General features: G+C 32.3%; 1 protein-coding gene across 2 annotated transcripts; it reads right to left on the bottom strand.

Moving 5' to 3' along the window:
- Positions 1-6767: 6767 nt before the first annotated feature.
- Positions 6768-21320, bottom strand: LOC134248711 (uncharacterized). 2 transcript variants are annotated; one of them, XM_062731114.1, is made up of 15 exons: positions 21085-21320; positions 14715-14901; positions 13600-13787; positions 13228-13364; positions 12933-12974; positions 12370-12523; positions 11487-11569; positions 11109-11340; positions 10784-10941; positions 10395-10563; positions 10088-10237; positions 9818-9973; positions 9579-9678; positions 9399-9453; positions 6768-7546 (listed from the first exon to the last, which is right to left on the bottom strand). In XM_062731114.1, exons 1-15 carry the CDS (start codon positions 21176-21178, stop codon positions 6836-6838), a joined length of 2616 nt encoding a protein of 871 aa, XP_062587098.1. In that variant the 5' UTR covers positions 21179-21320; the 3' UTR covers positions 6768-6835. The 2 variants fall into 2 exon arrangements, with proteins under 2 accessions (XP_062587098.1, XP_062587099.1); XM_062731115.1 differs by lacking the exon at positions 12933-12974.
- Between the last annotated feature and the right edge of the window lie 680 nt (positions 21321-22000).

The following is a 22000-nucleotide window of genomic DNA, read 5'->3' as shown; positions in this document are numbered from 1 at the left end:
TTTTAGTATGACGTCATGGCACCTCTAAAACATCCAAAGTGGCATCATGTCACACAGAGGAACGAACATCCTCCACCAAACGACCATACCCGTCGTGTGCTCCTTGTCATGATCGGGAAATAGCGGAAAATTCGACGTCAATTTAGTGTATTAATTTCTCACTCGTGTTAATATGAAATACATGTATATAGTCCAGCTGATGCATAAGAAACTAGAGGTATTGTGAGCAATGAGCTCACTAAATGATAATCCACCCACCCCCTGCCTCCCAGATGGTTATAATGGCAAAGTCCATGTTTTGCCGTGGCCGGGAAACCCAAAATATGTGTCAGATCAAAAAGTAAAATAGGAGGTGCACAATGGCATATGTAATAAAGATTCTGTGAAAGTTTCATTAAATTTCACTCAGTTGTATAAAAGGAATTGCGGATAAGAGATGGATACCCCAAAGCGTGACAGACCGATTACTACATACCTTCCGCGGTAGAATAAAAACATGTAAGACAGGTTTGGGTGAAATGAATCAATGGTTTTACTTATAGTTGAACACACAGTCATGTAGATTATGAACCAATACATAATGTGTGTATGCAAATTGAAAAATGAGGAATAAAACCTCAGTGTGCAAATAATGGAATTTCTCTATCAATTAAACTCTTCGGGAAAAAAAGAAGAAAAAAAGAAACGCATAGTAGAATTTCAGTGACACGTTGAACATTATTTAGTAAAATGATGAATTGATAAAACAGAAATGTGGTAAGCTACAGGAATACTGTCTACTAAAAATGATAGCCACAAACGGCATCTAATGGAAGAAAATGTGTGTAATAAAACTGTATAGGAATACTCTCCCACTCCAAATGTAGAACTTTGGTCAGCTGTTGCAGAGTCTTGGGATGCGATTGTCTTTGACAAATCATGTCAATCTATTTTTTCCAGTAGGATCTAGTGTTTTAGATGAATGTGGCAGAAACAGGTTGCTGTTGCTTTGCAATTAAGAATTGAAGTGTCAAACGAGCCGTATATGGGTGTGCATTGTGAGATTGCAATACAGCTATAGGATGCTGCAAAATTGAATGGGCATATGTAGGTAGAACATGGTTAGAGTACCTTTTTCCATCAAAGTCCATTGAATTCGAACCGAATCAATCTTATAATACCGTTTTCCATATCATTACACTACCACCACCAACTTTTTTAACGTCCTGGAGGCAGTTGTCTGTCTAACATTCATTACAAAGCTTAAACGTATAAGAGGCTTTCGGATAAACATTCTGGACTAGTAGCTAAACCAAAATGTTTAACAGTGATGCTGTGGTCATACTTTATTGATCTGAGATCTTTGAAGTCGATATTAGGGGCGTTGTGGGGTCAGAACAATGGCATGAATAATCCTCTAGCAATAATTCGTAGTCAACTGAAAACGGTCTTGTTAGATGATCTGTGCAGTTCAGGGATAGGTAATGCTTAATATGACGCCATTGCATTACATTCAGGCACTTTACGTAATCCTCTGAAGTGATGCTGTGCTGCTGATGTCACACGTATGTGGCAACGCACTTTGAAAAAATTACGCACTTTGAAAATTTTTTTCAAAGTGCGTTAAATTTTGGGACCAGGTTAACGCACTTTGAAAAAATATTTTTTTTTTCAAAGTGCGTTAATATCGACTATATTAACGCACTTTGAAAAAAAAAATTCTGCATGTCTCAGTCAATATTCCTACAAATCTTAGGTATGATAAATTATCATTTGAACCTATTTGATACTTTTTGTCCCCCGCTTGAAAAGTGGGAGATATTAATTTGGGTCTATCTGTCAGTCCGTCCGTCTAGCTGTCCGTCCATCAGTCTTTCTGTAACGCTTTCGTTTCCACACGATACCTCGCCAACCTTTGAACATTTGCAATGAAATTTAACATAACAGAATCCCTGTGGCCTTAGAAAGAGCCCTTTTGAAATTGGGGTCAAAAGGTCAACATTCAATGTCGTAAAGAACTACGAACGATAGTATTGTTCTTCCGCCCATCTCTTTTTAAAAAGATTTATAGATATTTATATGAATTTTCATAAAACCTTACTTATTTGGGATACCAAAGAGAAATAACTCTATAATTTTGGCAAAACTTGTGTTTTTAAAAACCTGGAGTTTAACAGAGAGATTATCAGATATGGTGTCAAATTAACAACGAAAAGCAGACAGGTACTGTAGATTCCTTAATATAAGCGAGGAATTAATTTCTGCGTAATTTCGCAAGAAGCATCACTCGCGAAAAAAATATTACTTGCTTTTATTTTTCTGATGCTTAAATCTATGTAAAATCTGTTCATTAACCGTTCATTCGCGAATTATAATTCTAGCGATTTGACATTTGAGAGCCAGTTCGCGATAAAAAAAAGCACTCGCGAAAAATAAGGAATTTACAGCTAGTAATTAATATTCTGATTTTCCTGAAAATGAACATAAATAGACTTTGAGATTTAAAAGAACAAAATTTCGATTTACTACAGACTTCCTTGTACAGTCACCCCGTGGGGATCCGGGTTAGAATAGGGCCTTAGTACCCCTTGCTTGTCGTAAAAGGCGACTAAATGGGGCTGTCCTTCGGATGAGACCGTATAAACCGAGGCCCCGTGTCACAGCTGGTGTGGCACGATAAAGATCCCTCCATGCTAAAAGGCCCTGAGTGCCGAGCATAGGCCTAAATTTGCAGCCCTTCACCGGCAATGGTGACGTCTCCATATCAGTGAAATATTCTGAAGAGGGACGTTAAACAATTTACAATCAATCAATCAATCCTTGTACAGTGCTTATACTGTGTTTAGAATGCTCTTTTTTTCAAATATCATTGACACTAATAAGGTAACGAGTTATAGAAATAGATATATCTGGGTGGGAATGATAAAGAGTTGAGCTGATAGACCTTAATTCAGCCAGTCTTTTCTTCGTTTTCCGTTTCTTGGTTTTCTTCAATCCATCAGTTTTTAGAAAGAAACATATCAAAGTAAGGGCACCGCAAAGCGGAGCATTCCTTCCCCAAAAAGCATGTTCAGTAAATCATTTGACATCGATCCCGATACAAATTACGTAAATTCCACACAGAAAAAACTAATATACACATAAAGTAATAACACACATAATCGCATCACTATATCCCATCATACGTTGCGAGGGGATAATACTGTTGTCTATTTCAAAAATATAAGTCTAATTTCTTTTGTTTCATGAAATTTTTTTTCAAAGTGCGTTAAATGTGTATATGGTGTAAAATTATGATGTACAGTTTTAACGCACTTTGAAAAATTTTTTCAAAGTGCGTTGATTTGGTCCCAAATTCAACGCACTTTGAAAAAATTTTTCAAAGTGCGTTAACCTGGTCCCAAAACTTAACGCACTTTGAAAAAATTTTTCAAAGTGCGTAATTTTTCAAAGTGCGTTGTAACACACGTAGTCTACCATATTTTTTGCAAACACTGGGTGATCGATGTTAATGGTTTATGTTTTATAGGTTAGATATGGCGCTGTGCGTAACATTAAAACCTCTTGCAATTGTAGATTGAGGTTCCCCTGCTTTCAGTCGCCCATTTTCCTTTTTGTGCTATGCAACATTCAGATGCAGCATTTTTAGGAAGCGTCAAATTTCAAATAAAACCAGATTAAAATATCGAGAACCCCCGCTTTTGATAGCCCCTTTGTACCTGAAGGAATTGCATCAAAATTCAACAAATAAAAACTGAGATCAAAATTTTGTCTGTGAGACTTGTGGAATAGCTGTAAAGTAACAATTGCATTAAAAATCACGCATTTCACTCGAATATATCATATCCATATAAAAATAAAAGGTATGGCAAAACTATCATACATTTTTCAGGGCACTGTTCCTACTATGCGTTTCTTTTTTTTGAAGAGTATATTATGAGAAACGCCAGTCAGCATTTGACTCAACGATAGACTTATTTTCTTACAAGGTTATTGTATCGACATCAAACTTATGAAATAATCACTTTAAACGGGACTGTCAACCTTCTTGTTTCATCAACTTGTTTGTCAATAACTTACCTCGTTTTAGAAACTCTTTACACGCAGAGAATGTTCTTGCGCATCGAATCGACTGAGAGATATAAACCACGGATGGAAGGGATAAGAGCATAGTAAGGGAAGTTGACGTTAATCTACGTTTGAAAAGTTGAGGTCTTCACGTTTGTCAAAAGGCTTTGTTGTATACTTAGTATAAGGTTACCATGAATTTTTCTTCTGATAAAATACTAAAAATATGAAACAGATGTGTCATACTCTTTGAAATATACCGGTATTTTGTAAATATATGATTGGAAATAACAGTTGTTAAAAATAATGCATTTTCGATTTACTAGTATCTTAATATGGGGTTGAAGGCCAAAACAACTGTTTTCCTTTCCTAAATCCAAAATTTATAACATGACAATGGATCAAAATTTGCAGCTTTCTACTGCAAGTGGTGACGTCACCATTTAAGTGAAAAACTCGAGAGTGTTTAACGACAAACGAACAAAATGTAGAACAGCTAGGAAACACAACAATTCTTATCATTTACCAAACTCAGGCAGTTAAAATGAAAATGATTTTTGAAGAATTAAGTAATACCAAAGCAAATCTAAGTGCGACTCTGGGAGATTCACTCACTTGCAACAAAACTGAGTTAGGTTTGGACTCAAATAAACATTGACTACATCAATGCTGGAATTATGGTTTATCCTTGTAAGCTTGAAATAAAAGATACCACAGAGTCTGACACATCTGTTTCATATTTAGAAATACGTTAATGGTGATCTAACAACCAAGCTTAATTAATGACAAACGAGATAACTTTTCAATCGTCAACTTCCATTACTAATGCAGCAATATTCGTACCTCCATCACCTACATACGGGGATTTTTTTTTTAGCTATCTCTCATTCGATAAGCAAGATCATGCTCTACATATTTCTAACTTTTTAAAAGAGGTAAGTTATTGAAAAACAAATCGCTTCAAAAACAAGAATATCAGCAGTCTCGTTTAAAGTCATCATTTCGTAAGTTCTATATGGTCAATACAGGTTAACATGGCCAAATGCCGACTTGTGTTTTTCATACTAATTGTTGGGACATTAATTTATACACACTGAACTGTCGACGGATTTTCCCGTTATTTCCCGATCATGACAAGGAGCACACAACCAGTGTGACCGGTGTCAGCAGGGGATGCTCACTCCTCTATTTTACCTGATCCCACATAGATCTTATGTTTTAATTGGATGTCCGCTCCTATTTTGTATTGTTTAACTGACTTTGGAGCTTGAACTGTTTTGCATCTCCATATATTTCTTTGTTGTGTTTAAATTGCTATTGCAGCGTAGATGATAAACGAGTAAAACACGTAATTTAAGATATACTGTTTCAATTTTAATTATGAAAAACAAAAGATTAATTATAGTATTCAAAATGTATTTACCACGGGTGTGTTTTATCCGAGAACCTCTAGATAGTTAGTCGGGTGCTGATCTTTGGGTTTTAAGTGATTCAGTATAAATGCTGTCATGTTCATTTGTTCGTTTTTTTTTCAACTCAGAAACTTATGAACAGACTTGAATAGGCTGATAATAATCGGGGTCCAATTTATTTGAAAAGTAAAATGTTACATAAATCTACACTACATGGTAAACATTTTACTTGTTAAATTATTTCAAATAAAGAAAAAATTTAAAAATAAAACCGCATTTTAATTCGAACTATCGCATATATATCTTTAAAAGGATAACTTTCTTAATTAAACGAAGTAGATTCCTATTGATCAAATGAAATTTTATAGGATAAACCTCATTATCCAAGAGAAAGGAACATCAAGCCCAAACTTTTTTCTCTAAGCCACGCATGCCAAAAAAACCCCCAACAAATCATCTTCAAGTGGTGTTATATATTAATGAAAGGAGATATGTAATTTAACAATACTCGTGTTAAATCTCATTTTCATAACATTTCTGAGTAATATAATAATATGAAATAATCAAATGGCCATAAAACAATTAAATTTCGAAGCAAATTGATCCGCATAGTACAGTTTTCGTCTTTGTTAAGCGATCATTTGCATTAAATCTATTATTTGTTTTATAAGTTATGTTCTTTTTTATATGGTTTTATGGCCTAGCTGTACTCATATTATTTTTAGATTAATGACTAAGTTAAACATTATTTAAATTGATTCTTCAATAGATTTAGTCAAAATTTATAAAATAACCTACCGAACCCAAGCTGTTTTTTAAATTGATTTATTATTAAATATCGACTATCAGAAATTCAGAATTCATATCCATGCATTCATTATTCATCATCAACTATTTATTACCCAAGATGGTTCTAAAAATGGTTCCCAGGATTTTTTTTTACAAAAATTGACACGCTCATATTGCTCATGATCTTAGTTTTCATTTGAAGCAACTGCACAGGATTTTTTAAACGTTGGTGGCAATATTCGACAAATTTGTTTTTTTTTTTTGGTACATTTAGATTTTTTAAAAAGTCAACTAGTAACAAAAAGGATCCTTTTTTAAATCAATATTTAATACTCCTTTATATTTTAACCATTTTAGCAAGAGCTAAAATAATTATACAGTGAAACCTGTCTGTATTTTATTTCTATAATTTTAATGCCACAATCAATATGATTGCACATTTTCAAAATTTGAATTATGCATCAAATTTCAGATATCTTAATCGAAAAAAATCATAAACATGTTAAGGTCAACCAACTGCAAGTATAAGGTAATTTATGAACAATTTTACTATAATATTTTATCTAAGTTTAACATTCATTCAGCTATCATGTTGAAGAAACTGATTCATGTAAGACATATCCTTCAATTTCATCAAATGTACTTGAAGTAATAGGAGGTGGACTCTTCCTATTTGTATTATTTGTACTGGAATGTGGCGGGAGATATTCAGGCAGAGATCCCTGATAACTGCTAGTACCCGTATCTAAAATGTAGTCACTTTCACTATTGTCCAGTACACAACTAATGTCTTCTGTACTATATTGTAATTTATCACCAGAACTGTCGTCTGATTCGTGTGCTTTATCGTCTGCTACCGTCACTAAGCGCTTAAGTTCTTCGGAAGACACCAAAGAATGTGAAGTCTTATTTTTAGAGCTCAAGTCTGAAATGTAAGCACTTTCCTCAGAAATAGGATCTTCCTTTAGACCAAGTAATCGACTTCTCTCAGATAAACTTTTACTTGCTTGACTTGGGTACAATGTATCTCCACCAGTTCTTTCAACATTCTGAAATTCTGCTGGATAATAGTACTTGTCCCGGACAGAATCAGGAAGACATGAACTCTGAATCTGTAGCGGCATATACTCGGTCTTGTAAGTTTTCTCATCGTTAAAATTTCCCGCTTGTCCGCATCCAGAATCAGAGGTTCCACCGGAACTAACACTACTCAAACGCCTGACGGGAAGACTAGACTCGGTAGAACTTCCTCTTCCGCTTGTTGACGCAGAGCTTTTGGTCTTGTCATATTCCTCATTCTGAAATTTTACAAAATGTAATTTATTAAAAAAAAATCATTTTTAGAACATCAATAAAAGAACGAGAAAAAAAAATGATTAGATAAAAAGCATTGGGTAACAATTTCAAAGTAATTAAGTATACGAGGAAAACGGAAACCTGACTTATTCGGATTGATCTTGGATATTTCATATTACCATATAAACTTTTAAACTTTCAATTCCTTTTCAGTAAATTCATCTCGATCTGGCAAACTTCTATGGAACTCAGAATAAGATATAATTTTATTTTCTGTTAAATGTATAAATTGTCACCACATAACTTATCGTAAGTGTAATTTAGATTTATATTATTGGCGTTTCTTGAGGTTTTCGTTTTTCGTATCTCCCTTGTGGCATCTTTTTTCAAATAACATACTACGATATACGAGGGGCGTTCAATAAATAATGTCATTAGCTCGATGACATACAACATAGTAGACATATGTCATAAAGCTTGACTTTCTCTCATTATTGAATCTTTAATGAATTTATAACAGTTTATGTGACCACTTTTCATCACATAGTTTTATCGTGAGAAGCTGGGAAACAAGGGCTATTCGAGACACTGCATTATAAATGAATGATAAAGAATCAGTAATCTAGAGTGAAAATAAAAGCTACATTAAAGCTGCTGTAAAACTTGTTAAAAATCCCAAAGAAATATTCACTGAAATATGTGACATTTACAGCAACCGATGCCTGTTTTATAGACAAATTAGCAGGTGGATTTCAAAGATAAAAAATTATATAATGGGCATCAAAAATGGGTACCCTCCTTGCCAACAAAAATTAAAACAACTTATGTACTGTTTGCCAAATTTCAACAAATAATATTTGATGTTGTATGATTGACTATACTTCACATAGCAAATTTGATAAACATACTTTCGGGAGTAGTTCTCAATGTTTTAAAGAAACGTTTGACAGTAATTAAGCTTGGTACTCTAAGGTCACCCTGTATTTTGAAAAATAAATTATTTTAAAATATCAGTGTAGTAATCCACGTTTGTTTTATATTCAAACAGATAGTGGAACATGAATCTATTGCTTAAAACCATTAACACAAAATTTACCATAAGATGTACTTGATAAAAACGGCGAAGGTCTGTCAAGAGCAAAGGTATGCAAGAGCACAAAAACAGATTTATATGCAATTTTCTTAAATATTAGTGGTATTATTGTTCAAATTCGTATTCGGAGAGACAGTTTAATATCTGGAGGTGTCTAAAAGCAGTTTTTTTGCAAAGAAATCAAAGGTTTATCAGAGAAAGGACCTATACCACTACAGTGAATTTTATGACAGCGTTTAAACCCGCATGCCCTTAAAGGGGTTTAATAAACAGAAAGTTAAACATGTTTTGACCTTTTGATTGTTTCTATAAACTTGAATAAAACACCTTTCAGAAGGAAAAAACAAGTCCAGGAAATAATTGGATCTGCCATTTTCCAGTATACTAAGGGTCATACCCAAAAACGAGTTCTAAAAACAATGAGAAATTGGATAAAAAATGTTACGGACATGTGTTTGAATTAAAATAGATTAATAAGTAAAATCATGAACACTAAATCATTGAAAAGCGTCGTTTGCTTCTTTCTGAGCCCCAATGACATTATTTATTGAATGCCCCTCGTACTGGTATATAAGGCTTTTATGAATAGCTCTTGAAGTAAACATGTTCATATACCAATATATTTGTAGGAAAATACAACCTCGAAAAATATGTTTGTATTATCAAAAAGAGTCTAGTGAATCTAAATAACTATTTCACGAAAAAATGGTGATCTACAATATAATAAAATGTTAAGTGAATTAAAAATTGTATGTACATACTTTTTTAATATTAGGTAATATAATTTCCGTTTCCTCTATATTCCTGCAATGTCTCCTGCAAAAAGAGAAATAAATCATTGGAGTTTTTAATTCATCAATACCGAACTAGAAAGTTCAAGCTTTTATATGCCGTCATTTTGTATTTAGTGAGTTTAAGCTTTCATATTACAACATACTGACCAAAAGTAGTATGCCAAAAGCACAAGCAAGGTGACTGCTAACATGCCGATTAATATTCCAATTATTTTGGCAATCTTTATGGTATCATTGTTACTGGAATCTGAAAATTATACATTTATAAAATACACTTAAAATCAATTATATATTTTTTATAACCGACATTCATCAAAATTCGGCAGCTAGATTTTAATTTTTAGAATTTTGATAAATTTTAGTTCCTTGTCAAAACCACAACATACAGGCTGGCTGTCCATAGACTAGAAACTCCATTTCACTGCTAGGCCCAGGTCCTGCATCGGAAACAGCGGACACCCAAACACTGTATTTAGTGGGAGATAGATCCCTTAATGTATAGTTACGTAAATATCTGCTAACGTTCACAAATGTTGAAGTTTCTGGAAAATAATTCAAGAAAAATTCCTATGATTGTAATCCAATCAACTAAAATGCGCAAAGAAAATTTCACAATAAACTCTGCAATGTTTTTTTTTTTGAAAATTATATTATACCTTCACAACTCCTTAATTCACAATACTTTATTCTATACTGTGTCACGTGACCTCTGAACTGTTTACAGTTGTATGGATCCCAGCTAATCTTCTTTTGGTTATGATCAATATCATCTAACACAAACTTCACATTCAGCTTTTCTGATATAGCTAGAGCAGAAAAATATTTTTGTTAATATTTGAAGTATATCATCTCTGAATTCAAAGACGTAAGAATTCTGTTTTTCAGTCTATTTAAATGAAGATTACAAAAAGAAAACCTCATGATTTTTTTGTGTTCATTATTTTGTTTATTAGTTATACTAACTCTTATCAGTGAAGTGAACGCAGTCGACCCAGGATATATTACTACTGCTTCTCACGCCTCTATAATATCCATCAGCAGCTATTCCATACATATAATCATCAACCGTAGTCCCTTCAGGTACCTCTAATTGGGACGTGTTCGAAACTGTGGTTGACCAATGAAATTCTCCCTAAATTAAAATTTCGAATTGAACAAAACTTACATATTCAAAATCAGACCAAAAGTCGTTTCCTTTTCGGTTTTTGTAAACAACTTCGTAATTTGAAAGAGAAAGCAACATCCAGAGAAAAAAATCTATGTATAACCAAAATGATGTATTACATACAATAGCATAGAGGGTATGTGATGAAAAAAGTATGAACTGGTCAATCCTTTAGTTTCTCGGTTACCTGGCATTTTCCTTCCTTATTCTTTTTGCACCAAACAATAGTGAAATCTCCATTGAAAGGAATGATTCTGAACTGAGCTGGAAAACTCCAACTCAAAGTGAGGTGCCTCGATGTTATACTATCACTCAGTGCTTCAAGATGATCTGGAGAATTTGGCCCTGTAAAATGCAGAACTTTCTATTACATCTTTTTGTTTAATTCTCAGCAATATTTTAAACGAGAAACCCTTCGGAAATTTTATTCACACATACATGTTATTTAGTTTACTTGTTTGTTTGTTTTTTTTTTTTTTTTTTTTGTTTTTATTGCTTTCATGCACACTTACATTGTGATTTTGGTGGAATAACTAAAATAGCCGGTTCCAGATCTGGAGATTGGTTGGTTTTTCCATTAAAAGGTATGATGCTAATATTATTTGTAACATTTGTATCAATAAGCATCTTAGCTGAAACTGAATCTTGATTTGCGTAAACTGGTTTGTTATGAGGGGACTTTGGATATATTGATTCAATCTTGTATTGCATCATGGAACATCTTCTATCCTTCTGCTCGATAGGCTATATTAAAAAAAACACCACTTTAAAAGCAAATTTCAGATTGTTAAACGATACGTATATCTTTATTTTCTAACATTAAAAATATTTACCTGGATTTTGTCATCAACAAAAATATATATTTTAGAAAAAGTTACGCATAAACTGACCTTCCAGTAAATTTCGACTTCGTCGCATAGTATATTCAAGCAACTGAAAAATGATGGCTGGACCTGAGGAACTGCTGATGGGACTGGAAATAAGTGTAAGTAAAGATAAAACGGTAAAGATACGTGTATTAATGTTAAACAATAAAATGCTTTCTTTGTTTGTTATTACTGGAATTAACGGAAGCAGCTGTTATTAACGAAAAAATAAGTGTAGCGGGTAAAAATTTTTTCTGCAAACAGTTCAAACACTTGTTTATATTTATATCTGTTCATTTAAAGTAGGATTAAAAAGATTAATTATTGTATTATTATATCAGCCACTGAACAAGAAATCTGTAATAATGTAGTTCATAGAAACGCAATAAGGCAGTGATATATTAAGTACAGTTCAAACACTTGTTCGTCTTTGAATTATATCTGTAATACCATAGAAACTAAGGCAGTGATATATTTACGTAAGGAGGAGAATGTAAGTAAGTAGAGAAAGAGGATTCTATCGTCTTAAAAAATGTTAGGGGATAAACATGATAAAAGATATATTTCAATATAAAATTATTGTTTCTAGACTGTTGATAAGACTATCATTTTTTTTGAAAATTCTTTTTATAAAAAATAGAAATAGTAATGTTTAACTTTCTGCTATTGTTACTTGAAATAAATATGTACATTAACTTAAGACCTAAATGTATTTCCCGAAAGTTCGTTTTTTTTTCTTTTAATTTTTATCTGAATGTTCTTATTTCAATAAATTTCAATATCATTAAATTTCGAAATGTAATCCGTTAGTTTAAAAATCTAATTTATTCAATTTTGCATCAGTTAAAGCAAATGATTATTTTTAAACTTAGTAATAATTCTTATATCCTAAAAATAATTTTTATACCATCTTCAAGTGTCTTTGCCTTAGTCGTGGTAACTTCAGACCAGAACCCCTTGACTTCCCCCTGTACTATTGGTATACAAGATATCCGTATCTCGTATGTCGTGTATGGGATAAGATTGGTCAGCTGTCTGCTCATCCTCCTCGATATCTCTGTCTAATTATATTCATACGTGCAAATAAGTAAAGATTCTTTGATATTTATTTATTCCATGTTTATTATTATAACATGCGAACACCGTTGCCTTCCTTCACTTTCTCTAAAATCAGTCAAATGAAAAGCAAACAGAAAACGAAGCAAGTTGAAATGGAACAGATAAGTTTTAAAACAAGAAAAGAAAGAAACTGCCATTTTAATCGCTAAGAAAGACAGTACATGTAAATCAGCTTGTATTATAACACAACATGTAAAGCTTCACTCAAAACCTTTGAAGACGATGTTGTTGTTAATGTCAACGTTATCATTGCCTGTATTTAGCTTTAACCTTAATATTTTTGTTAACCAGCACCTACAAATTAAAAATTAACTAAGCACATCTACCCAAAGTTTAGTACCAACAAATTACCAAATCGATCATGTCGTCGATTTCTCTGGTGTAGATTTCCTCCTGAAAATCGGTTCAAATATATTTCTCTGATTTTTAAAATATGTGACAACAAGGTAATTTTACCAAAAACCAAGTTAATGGAAGGTGATAAATAACTCCTAGATGAAAATGACAGGGGATTTGCATTTTGATCCCAGCACTCTTTTATTACTATAATTTTTTACTAAAAAGTAAGTAGTTTGTTCCTTCAGAAAAAATTTACATAGTGCATGGTAGTAATTTTACAGACCCATCTTTGCCGTTGACAACATACCTTCCAACTGCTTTCCCATTCGGATTTGTATTCAATCTTAAATTGGAAAGACATGTATGGTTTGGAGTGAACCCATGAGATCAACATCTCTGTTTTATTGACCTCTGTCTTTATGTTTTCAACTTTTGCTGGTTGTACTACAAAAATTAAATAATTACATTTGTTTACCTGACAAAACTCTCATGACAATTTATCATAAATTTTTGTTAAAGAAATACAATACAACGTCAAACACCAAAGAGTGGCCAGATGGATCCCTTTTCATTTTTATTTTTCCTCGTTTCTTATGAAATTGTTATATCTTTTCACTTTGAAATGATTATCGACGTTTAAGTTTACAAAAGCATAATAGCATAACACGCTTGGTTATACCTAATTCGTCTGTATTGAAGTAGAAATGAGATGAAACGCTAGTTTCCGGACGTCTGTTGTTGGTAATGTTGACAACGAACACGTATGTCCCCCGCTTATAGCTGTCTCTGCCATCATTTTCCATAATAGTGCAAGACAAGCACTTTCCTTTAATTTTTATATTTTTGCAAGGAGACAAGTGTGTGTACCTAGAATCAAATACTTAAAGTTTAAACTTAATGAGTATAAACATCAGATCGATGTATAAAGAAAGAAAGAAGGAAAGAAATGTAGTAAAATATGAATCATACATTGTATTCTACAAACATTACTTAAACAATAAAATGCTTTCTTTGTTTGTTATTACTGGAATGAACGGAAGCAGCTGTTATATTTAATCATAACCCGCGTAAGCGGGTTATGTAAATTTTTTCTGCAATTGTGGTGGTCCATTAACCTTTTATTGTTTATATATCTGTTTAAATTACCATTTTAAGTAGGATTAAAAATATTAATTATTGTGTTAATGATGCGACGTTTCATTGATGGAACGGCCACTGAACAAGATATCTGTACAGGAGATATGCATAATGTAGTTCATGCAGTGATGAACGCAATGGGTTTTCTTAAGAAATAAAGAAAATATTCAGTGGATGTAAATATAAAGCCGTGTCCAAAGGCTACTGATTTATATTTATCTGACACGCCCCAAGAGGTCGATTAGTGGTGGTCCATTAACCTTTGAATCGATGCCAAATGCATAAAGATCAAATGTCAAAAATTCACTATGAAAAAAATATATCCTTTGAAAAATTACAGTTATGTCTTTCAAAAGTAATCTACTGTAGTTTAAAAATAAAAGAAAATTGTTTAGGTTTCTTGATTGTAGAGGAGAGTATCAATTTAATTATCATACGTGTGTTCACTCTTTCTTAGAAAATACAATGTACTCTCAAGTTCTGCAATTTCGACTACTGAAACCATCATATACCATCTCACTAATATATAACATATTATTCATATTTGCTATAAAAAAGATAAATATCAATTATTCTTGATCCTTGTACATGTAGAATTTAAGATAGACTTTAACTACATCTGCTAAAAAATATATAAAACAAGCGGAGAAAACTTACACGCTCCAATGCAAAGATACGTCGTAGTCCAGATGAGTGAAATCTTCCACTGTGGTATTGTATTGGGCTGTAATGCTCATGTCCGAGGTATGAGGATGTTTGTAGACCACTTCCAGATCCCAAACACAAGTCATGTTCTGCCAGTTGAAGACCAGACACGAACCATTTACTATCTTCTGTGGGCGATCTGTTCATGTTAGAAAAAAATATCAAAAATGAAATCAAATTTATCAAATATCAAATTTAAAAAAAAACAAATGTTATTTAGTTCCCTTTTCCTGTCAATTACATATTTTCATTAATTGCTTATTGTAAGTGGTGTGATTTCTGTTCATAATATTGTTTTTTAAAAAGTTGAAATTGTAACTAAATGAGAGAGCGATATATCCATCTTGATTGTCATCATCAATTCCTTAATCTTGACAATTCAAGTTCAATAATCAGACTTATTTTGAAAAAAAGACTTAAACAGTTGACAATGACAATGACAAATTTATATCTAGTTCAATAATCAGACTATTTAAAAAAAACGCTTGAAAATGACAATGACGATCGAATTTATATTTTACTTGTAAATTAGAATAATTACTTTATATTTATTGAAAATAATATGTTTTCTTGAATTCTTCAAGTTGATAATCATCTCTTTTTTTAACCTTGAAGAACATAAATTTAATATGGTAAAATAAATGTATGGTGATGATATAAACTGACATTTAATATTGTAAATAAATAAATATACGTTGAAATGTTTATATCCTTCTTAACATAACTATACTCTTTTGGTTGTCTAGTTGGCCAATCAGGTAAACAATTGGTATAATCATCTTGTAACCTTAAAAAAACTTGTCTTCCTGTGCTTGAAATATTTTTAAAAAGTTTTTGTGTTTTTTTATCGTATATTTTATCTTAAAGAATAATGAATAAGAAATACACGCATTGTCTCCTATCTTATAGCAATAAACAAATTTAAATTTTTTCTCTTTGGTTTTTAATCATTATTAATAATCATATATTTTATTAATTTTCTGATTTATTGAAGAAAAAAATCAATTAAACAAACAACGAATAAACACATCTTATGGCCTATGAAGATTAACTAACGACTGGAACAACATTATATTAAAACAAATCACCAAACAGATGTATTTTAAAAATGAAAAAGAAATACAAACATACGTACATTTTTAAACAAATTTACTTTAATATAGTCATATAATTGACTTAAATTGACTTCATTTTGTTTAGATACCTCAGTGTTAACAATGCTTTCACAAGTATGTGTAAAGTAAGAAATTTCAATATATATGCTTTTTTTCAGACAGACATAAATTGTTGACGTTAACAGGGTACAAACGAACAAAATGATCTCCATCGACCATTTGTTAAAAACATCCGGGTCTTAGTAAAGAAGCAAAAGCTGAAACACGAAACCGCCAATTTGCCTCTTATTATGAATTAGTTATACTGGTATATGATCTAAACTATAAACAATGCAATCTCCATATAGATGTACATGTACAAATGTATACGTTTTTGCTTTGAATGATAACAATTTGTGCAATTTAACATTCTCTGTCCAATGTTTTATGTCAAATAGTGCATTTGACAGTCTTTTTTTTCTCAACATTATTGTAACTATATAATTTTATTAATTTTAAATCAAATTTGAATTAAACAGTGCACACTTTAAAATGAACATTTTAAAAAATTACGCTGATAAATAACATTTATCTCTCGTGGTGGAGCGTATTGTCATGTTGTAAATTTTTAACTTTATCGGGTTGTTGTGAACACAAAATAAATTGTCATTTTTCTAAATTTTGAATTCACTGCCACATAATACTTAGAAAACTTGCATGATAATATTTTTTAAAAAATTTCAAAATGGCCTTTTAAGAAATTCAAAGTAGATATCAAATAATTTTAGTTTACAACATATGCAAACACTTTAATAGAAAATTAGGAAATAAAACATAGGTATCTGAAATCTTAAACCAATATTAAAAAAAAAAAAAACATTGCTTCAAATCTTTTCATTTCTTTCATTTTCACGACACGTCTAGCCAATAGAAACCTTGTTGCACGAAAAAAAAAATGTTAAATTGGGACTAAAGATTTTTAATACCAAGGATATAATATGTTAAAAATGCAAAAATTGTCACAAAAATAGTGGCATAGTCTATGTATCTGAATGATGGTTAAAACGAACCCTATTTCTCTTTATTTCCATTATTGTGAAAATTATATATTTTGCATTTCCCTCAAACAAGATTTGGAACTACACGTTAAAGGAAAAAATGTTGGAAAATATCAAAAGCCTGCTAAGGTTTTCGCTTCCAACAGAATGGGTATTTGAATAAGGAAACCGATAGGGATGGACAAGTTACGAACATTTGCCGATAAACTACTGTAAATTTAACAGAGAAATATATACCCCCCTTAACTTACACAACTTTAAGAATAACCATAAAAGCACACTTTTATCTGCAATAAAACACACTAACAAATAAACTAATAATCTACAAAGCATTAACTCGACATAGACTGGAAATTACTACAAACCACACTCTTCTGTTTTTTATGCTCTAACGCTTTAGAATGAACTGTTAAAGCTCTTTAACTCAGTATTGTATCATTATGCCTAATACAAAGTGTTAAAATGACATGCAACATGCTGAAAGTTAAAACACACACAATTGCCTTACGCTCTATGGAAATGTACTGATTGCTTTTCTTTCCTTCACAGAGTGGAGAGGTACAAACATACGGCAAAATTCCTCTATCTTCAGGAATCATACTAACATACACAACATCTTCAGCAGTGCCTTGTGCAGTTAGTGTGCTATTATTGTGTTTATTGTTTAAAATGGTCAAACGTTGACCATCCCACCTTTTGATAATGATAATATTTTCTGAAGAATTGAGATGTGCTCTTGAACTATTAAGCGTGCAAGAGAAATTAATCTTCTCTCCAAAGAAAATATACAGAGGATCTGCAAAAAAGAATATTTTTAAACTAAAGTAGGCATTTTATTTTAGGTACTTTAGATTCCTGTGTAATTTTATTTGTATATCATGTTGTTTGTAAAAGCAGATATAATCACAAAACCAATGTGGGATATGGGTATGCATGCATTGCAAAATAAGCTATAAGTCTTGAAAGTATTTTAAGGAGAAATATATCTCCAGTGTGTTCAGGTTTCTTGAAGTATTTTATCAAATCATGAATAAAGATACTGAGTGCAACATCACACACTAAACTGTACTCCAATAATCCAAGGGTAGTTTCCGTAGATGTAATGAAGTATTCAGTGGGAATTGTAACAAATGGTTTGCAAGAAAATTAGCTTGTGAATGATGAATACTGGCACCAAGAATGGAATATGAAAAACTCCTTAGGATTTACATGTTTAAAGCAACAAACATGTACTCGTATGCCAATATGACATTTAAATATCATGATCTGAAATTGTACAATATACATGTACATGACTTGCACGGATTACTTATATTTTAATAAGCACATACATTTACACTCTTAATAATATACATTCTTTTAGAAAACATAATTAAACATCCGATATGTTGTATATGATGGCTTCTTAATGACATGTGCTTGAGATATTTTTTTGTTTTAATTCGATTAAATGAGATAAAATTCGTTCCAACAACATAAAATTCGTTTCCATTAAATAAAAATTCGTTCCAAATTCCAAAATTCGTACGAAATTAAATTGAAAGTTCTAACATAATTTAGGTAGAAATTGCAATAATACTTATACATGTACAATCAATACGAATTGTAACATTTAAGAAAACAAATAGTGTATTAAACAATACAACTGAATATGGTATACAATATAAATAAATACAAATATACACTTATAAAACATAAATTAATAACAACTAGATACTGTCGTAAACATTAGTACCCCAAAGTAAATGTACAAGCCTTATACACGTACTAGTATCTGTACAACTAGCAAAGAAATTACAATAATTTATACTTTGTAGGGAATAAACATTTTTTTTTCGACCTTCCGGTGGCCTGTTACATGAAAAGGCAATTCATAAACTTTATTGCATGATTATAATTGGATAATTGCAAGTTCGTTGACAAGGGTTATTTGGCTTATGCAGGTGTTATGCGTGCAAGAGTAATTCTTGGAACTGTATTATTTAAGAAATAAAGTCCGCGTTTTCGTATGTTGTATGGGGATCCGGGTTAGAATAGGTCCTCAGTGCCCCCTTGCTTGTCGTAAAAGGCGACTAAATGGGGCGGTCTAAATGGGGCGGATGAGACCGTATACTGTGGTTTCATCAATTTTCGTGGATTTTGTAGAACAGACAGTTTCGAGGATACGTAATTTCGTGGGCAAAAGCATTGCCTATACAAAGGAATGTCATATTTCGTAATACAATGAACATTTGAATTCGTGGATCTGCTCAACAACGAAATCCATGAAAATTGGTGCTCAACGAATATTGATAAAACCACAGTTAACCGAGGCCCCGTGTCACAGCAGGTGTGGCACGATAAAAATCGCTCCCTGCTTAAAGGCCGTAAGTGCTGAGCATAGGCCTAAATTTGCAGCCCTTCACCGGCAATGGTGACGTCTTCATATCAGTGAAATATTCTGGAGAGGGACGTTAAACAGTTAAACAATCAATCACTCAAACGTATGTTGCAGAATAACCTCCGAGGTCTCGAAATGTTGTTTGAAAGATAAAAGCCGAGGCGTTAGCCGAGGTTTTTATATTTCAAACAACAGATATGTATTTCATTCTTAAGTCAAAAGTACATTTCAATTGCACAGGTTTGATATTTGTTTTTGATCTGATAATTTTTTGATTACGTTCGTGATTTATTGGAGAATAATGTCCGCGGCATTTCTTTGATCTCGGCAATTATCGTAGTAGAATATGTAGTAAACTTTGAATAACTTATTGCAGAACTTATATATGTTAATATTTTATTTCAACACCCAGTAAATGCCAATTTAGCTATATGAATGAAATGTATGAAACTTATTGCAATTCTAGAGGACACCACCAACCATACTGATAAAAATGAGGTGGTTACTGCGTGAGAGTCTGTGCGACGGACGAACAGACCATGATAATAAAAAATATACGAAGTTTCTTTAGATTGATTGTATGTCGTTTTACGTTCCTCTCGAGAATTAATTTATCACTCATCTGAAGACGCCACCACTTGCCGGTGAGAGCTACAAATTTTGTCCTATACTGGGCACTCGGAGGCATTGAGCAGTGAGGGATCCTTTTCATGTCAACACCTACTGCGACATGGGACCTCGGTGTATACGGTCTCATCCGAAGGACCGATCTCCAAGTCCCAGATTGGGATTCGAACCCGCGATGTAACGATAAACTCTGACTCTTAAGCAGATGCTCTAGGTTATATAATATACAATGCAAACATTAATTAAAGCATGTGTACAATGCTTGCAAACTGACAATTGCACAATGCAAATGGAAAAGATCAAATATTGCAACTTTTGTTGTCTTATCGCGTAGCACGTAGTAATCTCTTTTCTATAAGAAAGGACTTGGTAACTGTTAAAAAATGTGGACATGCTCTGAAAGAGGGAGGATTTTTTTTCTGTGCGCTATTTGGAGTTGTATTATTGTTAGCTAGTAGCAATCCAAACAAAGTATTCGTTGTGTAAAATCGGTCAGATCCTTTAGATCTCATTGTTTATATATAATGCGTTTCATTGCATTTGGGGAACTGCAGACTATGTGAAAAACTTCAAGGCTACGTTAGATATTTTGAGTATTGGTGTAATTATTAAATACATACATGTATTACGAGATCATTCGTTTGAAATTCACAGCAAGTGGGGATGAAGATAATTTTTCGGCAAATATGCACTTAAAAAAATGTTTTTAATATAAGTCGTTACTTTATTATTGAGTCGGTTCGTTGAACTTTTAAGGCTACGGGATAAGGCCAAAATATTTAAACCTTTGTCCATTCACCGTTAATTTTCTTGTAGCAAATGAGTTAGAATATAAAGGTACATGTATATATTTATTTACTTGTTCACGTAGGAGAAATAGTTACACATGATATCACATTAATTTGTTAGAGATTTGGTCCCCCAAAAAATTAATGGTGTGAAAAATAAGTACATGAAGTTTTATCTGCTCATCTTAGCCATTGAATCTTTTTGACATTTAAATAAAAATGTGTAAATTGAGGATACATTTCTTAAGTACCTTATTTATTCATTGTAATCTGCTTTGCAATTTTTCCACCTGAAAACATATTCTGAACCAATATAGTACTATTAAACAGAAGGTCAAATAACGCTGGTGAAAAAATAAGAAATGAAAAACATACCTGATTGAAGAGTCAAACTGCATTGATCCTTTGCTAAAATTAATGACAAAATGCATAAAAACAAAACACTCCAAAGGAAATCTTCCGATTTCATCTTCAAAAGTCAAATCAATAAGTCTTTTTTGACAAGTTATAAGATTAAGACGAGGAGGAAGTGGGGTATAGTTAAAAATATAATAATAAGTACTAACAAATCCGCAGGACATAAATACGAACTAACGCGTTCTCATGCGAGCCATTTAATTAGTGCAACACGAATGTAACTTCATTGATCTGTGACAGTATAAAGGAAATATATTGCGGTTATTTAAAATACACAAGCTTTTAAACCCCTATGCATTCAATTCCAAACACGCAAGCAACATGATTTCCAGCATACCCAAGGGAATTTTTATTCATTACAGGATTTTTTTTCATCATGTAAAAATGTGTATTTTATGATACTAAGAAAATATAATTTTCAAATATAATTATAATTTTTAACAAGATGTGTTTGTGAAACACTGATGACACCGAATGCCAACATAGCGATGGTTAACCTTTCTCAAATGCAGATCAAATATGTTGGTACCTAAAGTAAGGCCTTTTCACAAGAAATACAAATGTTAAATATAAAACCCTAGCACCACCTGTTCAAGGGTTATGACCAAAGTAAACATTTTAAAAGGTAGGATAATCTCCGGGGTCAAGGTCAAAGGGTCGAGATTGCTGGTTTCTAAAGACAGGCCTTGTCTTAAAAGATTACATATGGGTAGTATGAAAGCGCTGGTTTATACCGTTCAAAAGTTATGGCCAATGTTAAAGTTTGTAAAAAGTAGGTCAAACTCCAGGGTCAAGGTCAAAGGGGAACTTAACCGAAGCGGCCGATCGAGGGAACGACGCTGGGTTGTGTATATCTACCTATATAAACAGGATG

This window comes from Saccostrea cucullata, unplaced genomic scaffold, assembly GCF_032062105.1.
Source record: "Saccostrea cucullata isolate Sc308-1 unplaced genomic scaffold, CSIRO_AGI_Scuc_v1 ctg1683, whole genome shotgun sequence".
Lineage (NCBI taxonomy): Eukaryota > Metazoa > Mollusca > Bivalvia > Ostreida > Ostreidae > Saccostrea > Saccostrea cuccullata.
This window is presented reverse-complemented; position numbering and strand designations above follow the sequence as displayed.

Bases quoted from the DNA above. Each gene is read 5' to 3' on its own strand.
- LOC134248711 (XM_062731114.1), bottom strand. From the start codon at position 21,178: ATGAAATCGGAAGATTTCCTTTGGAGTGTTTTGTTTTTATGCATTTTG. The intron at 10,942-11,108 runs GTAAGTGTGCAT...TGCATTTTACAG, and splicing joins TATTCCACCAAAATCACAAT to GGCCAAATTCTCCAGATCAT. The intron at 7,547-9,398 runs GTATGTACATAC...GTAAAATTTCAG, and splicing joins TATTACCTAATATTAAAAAA to AATGAGGAATATGACAAGAC.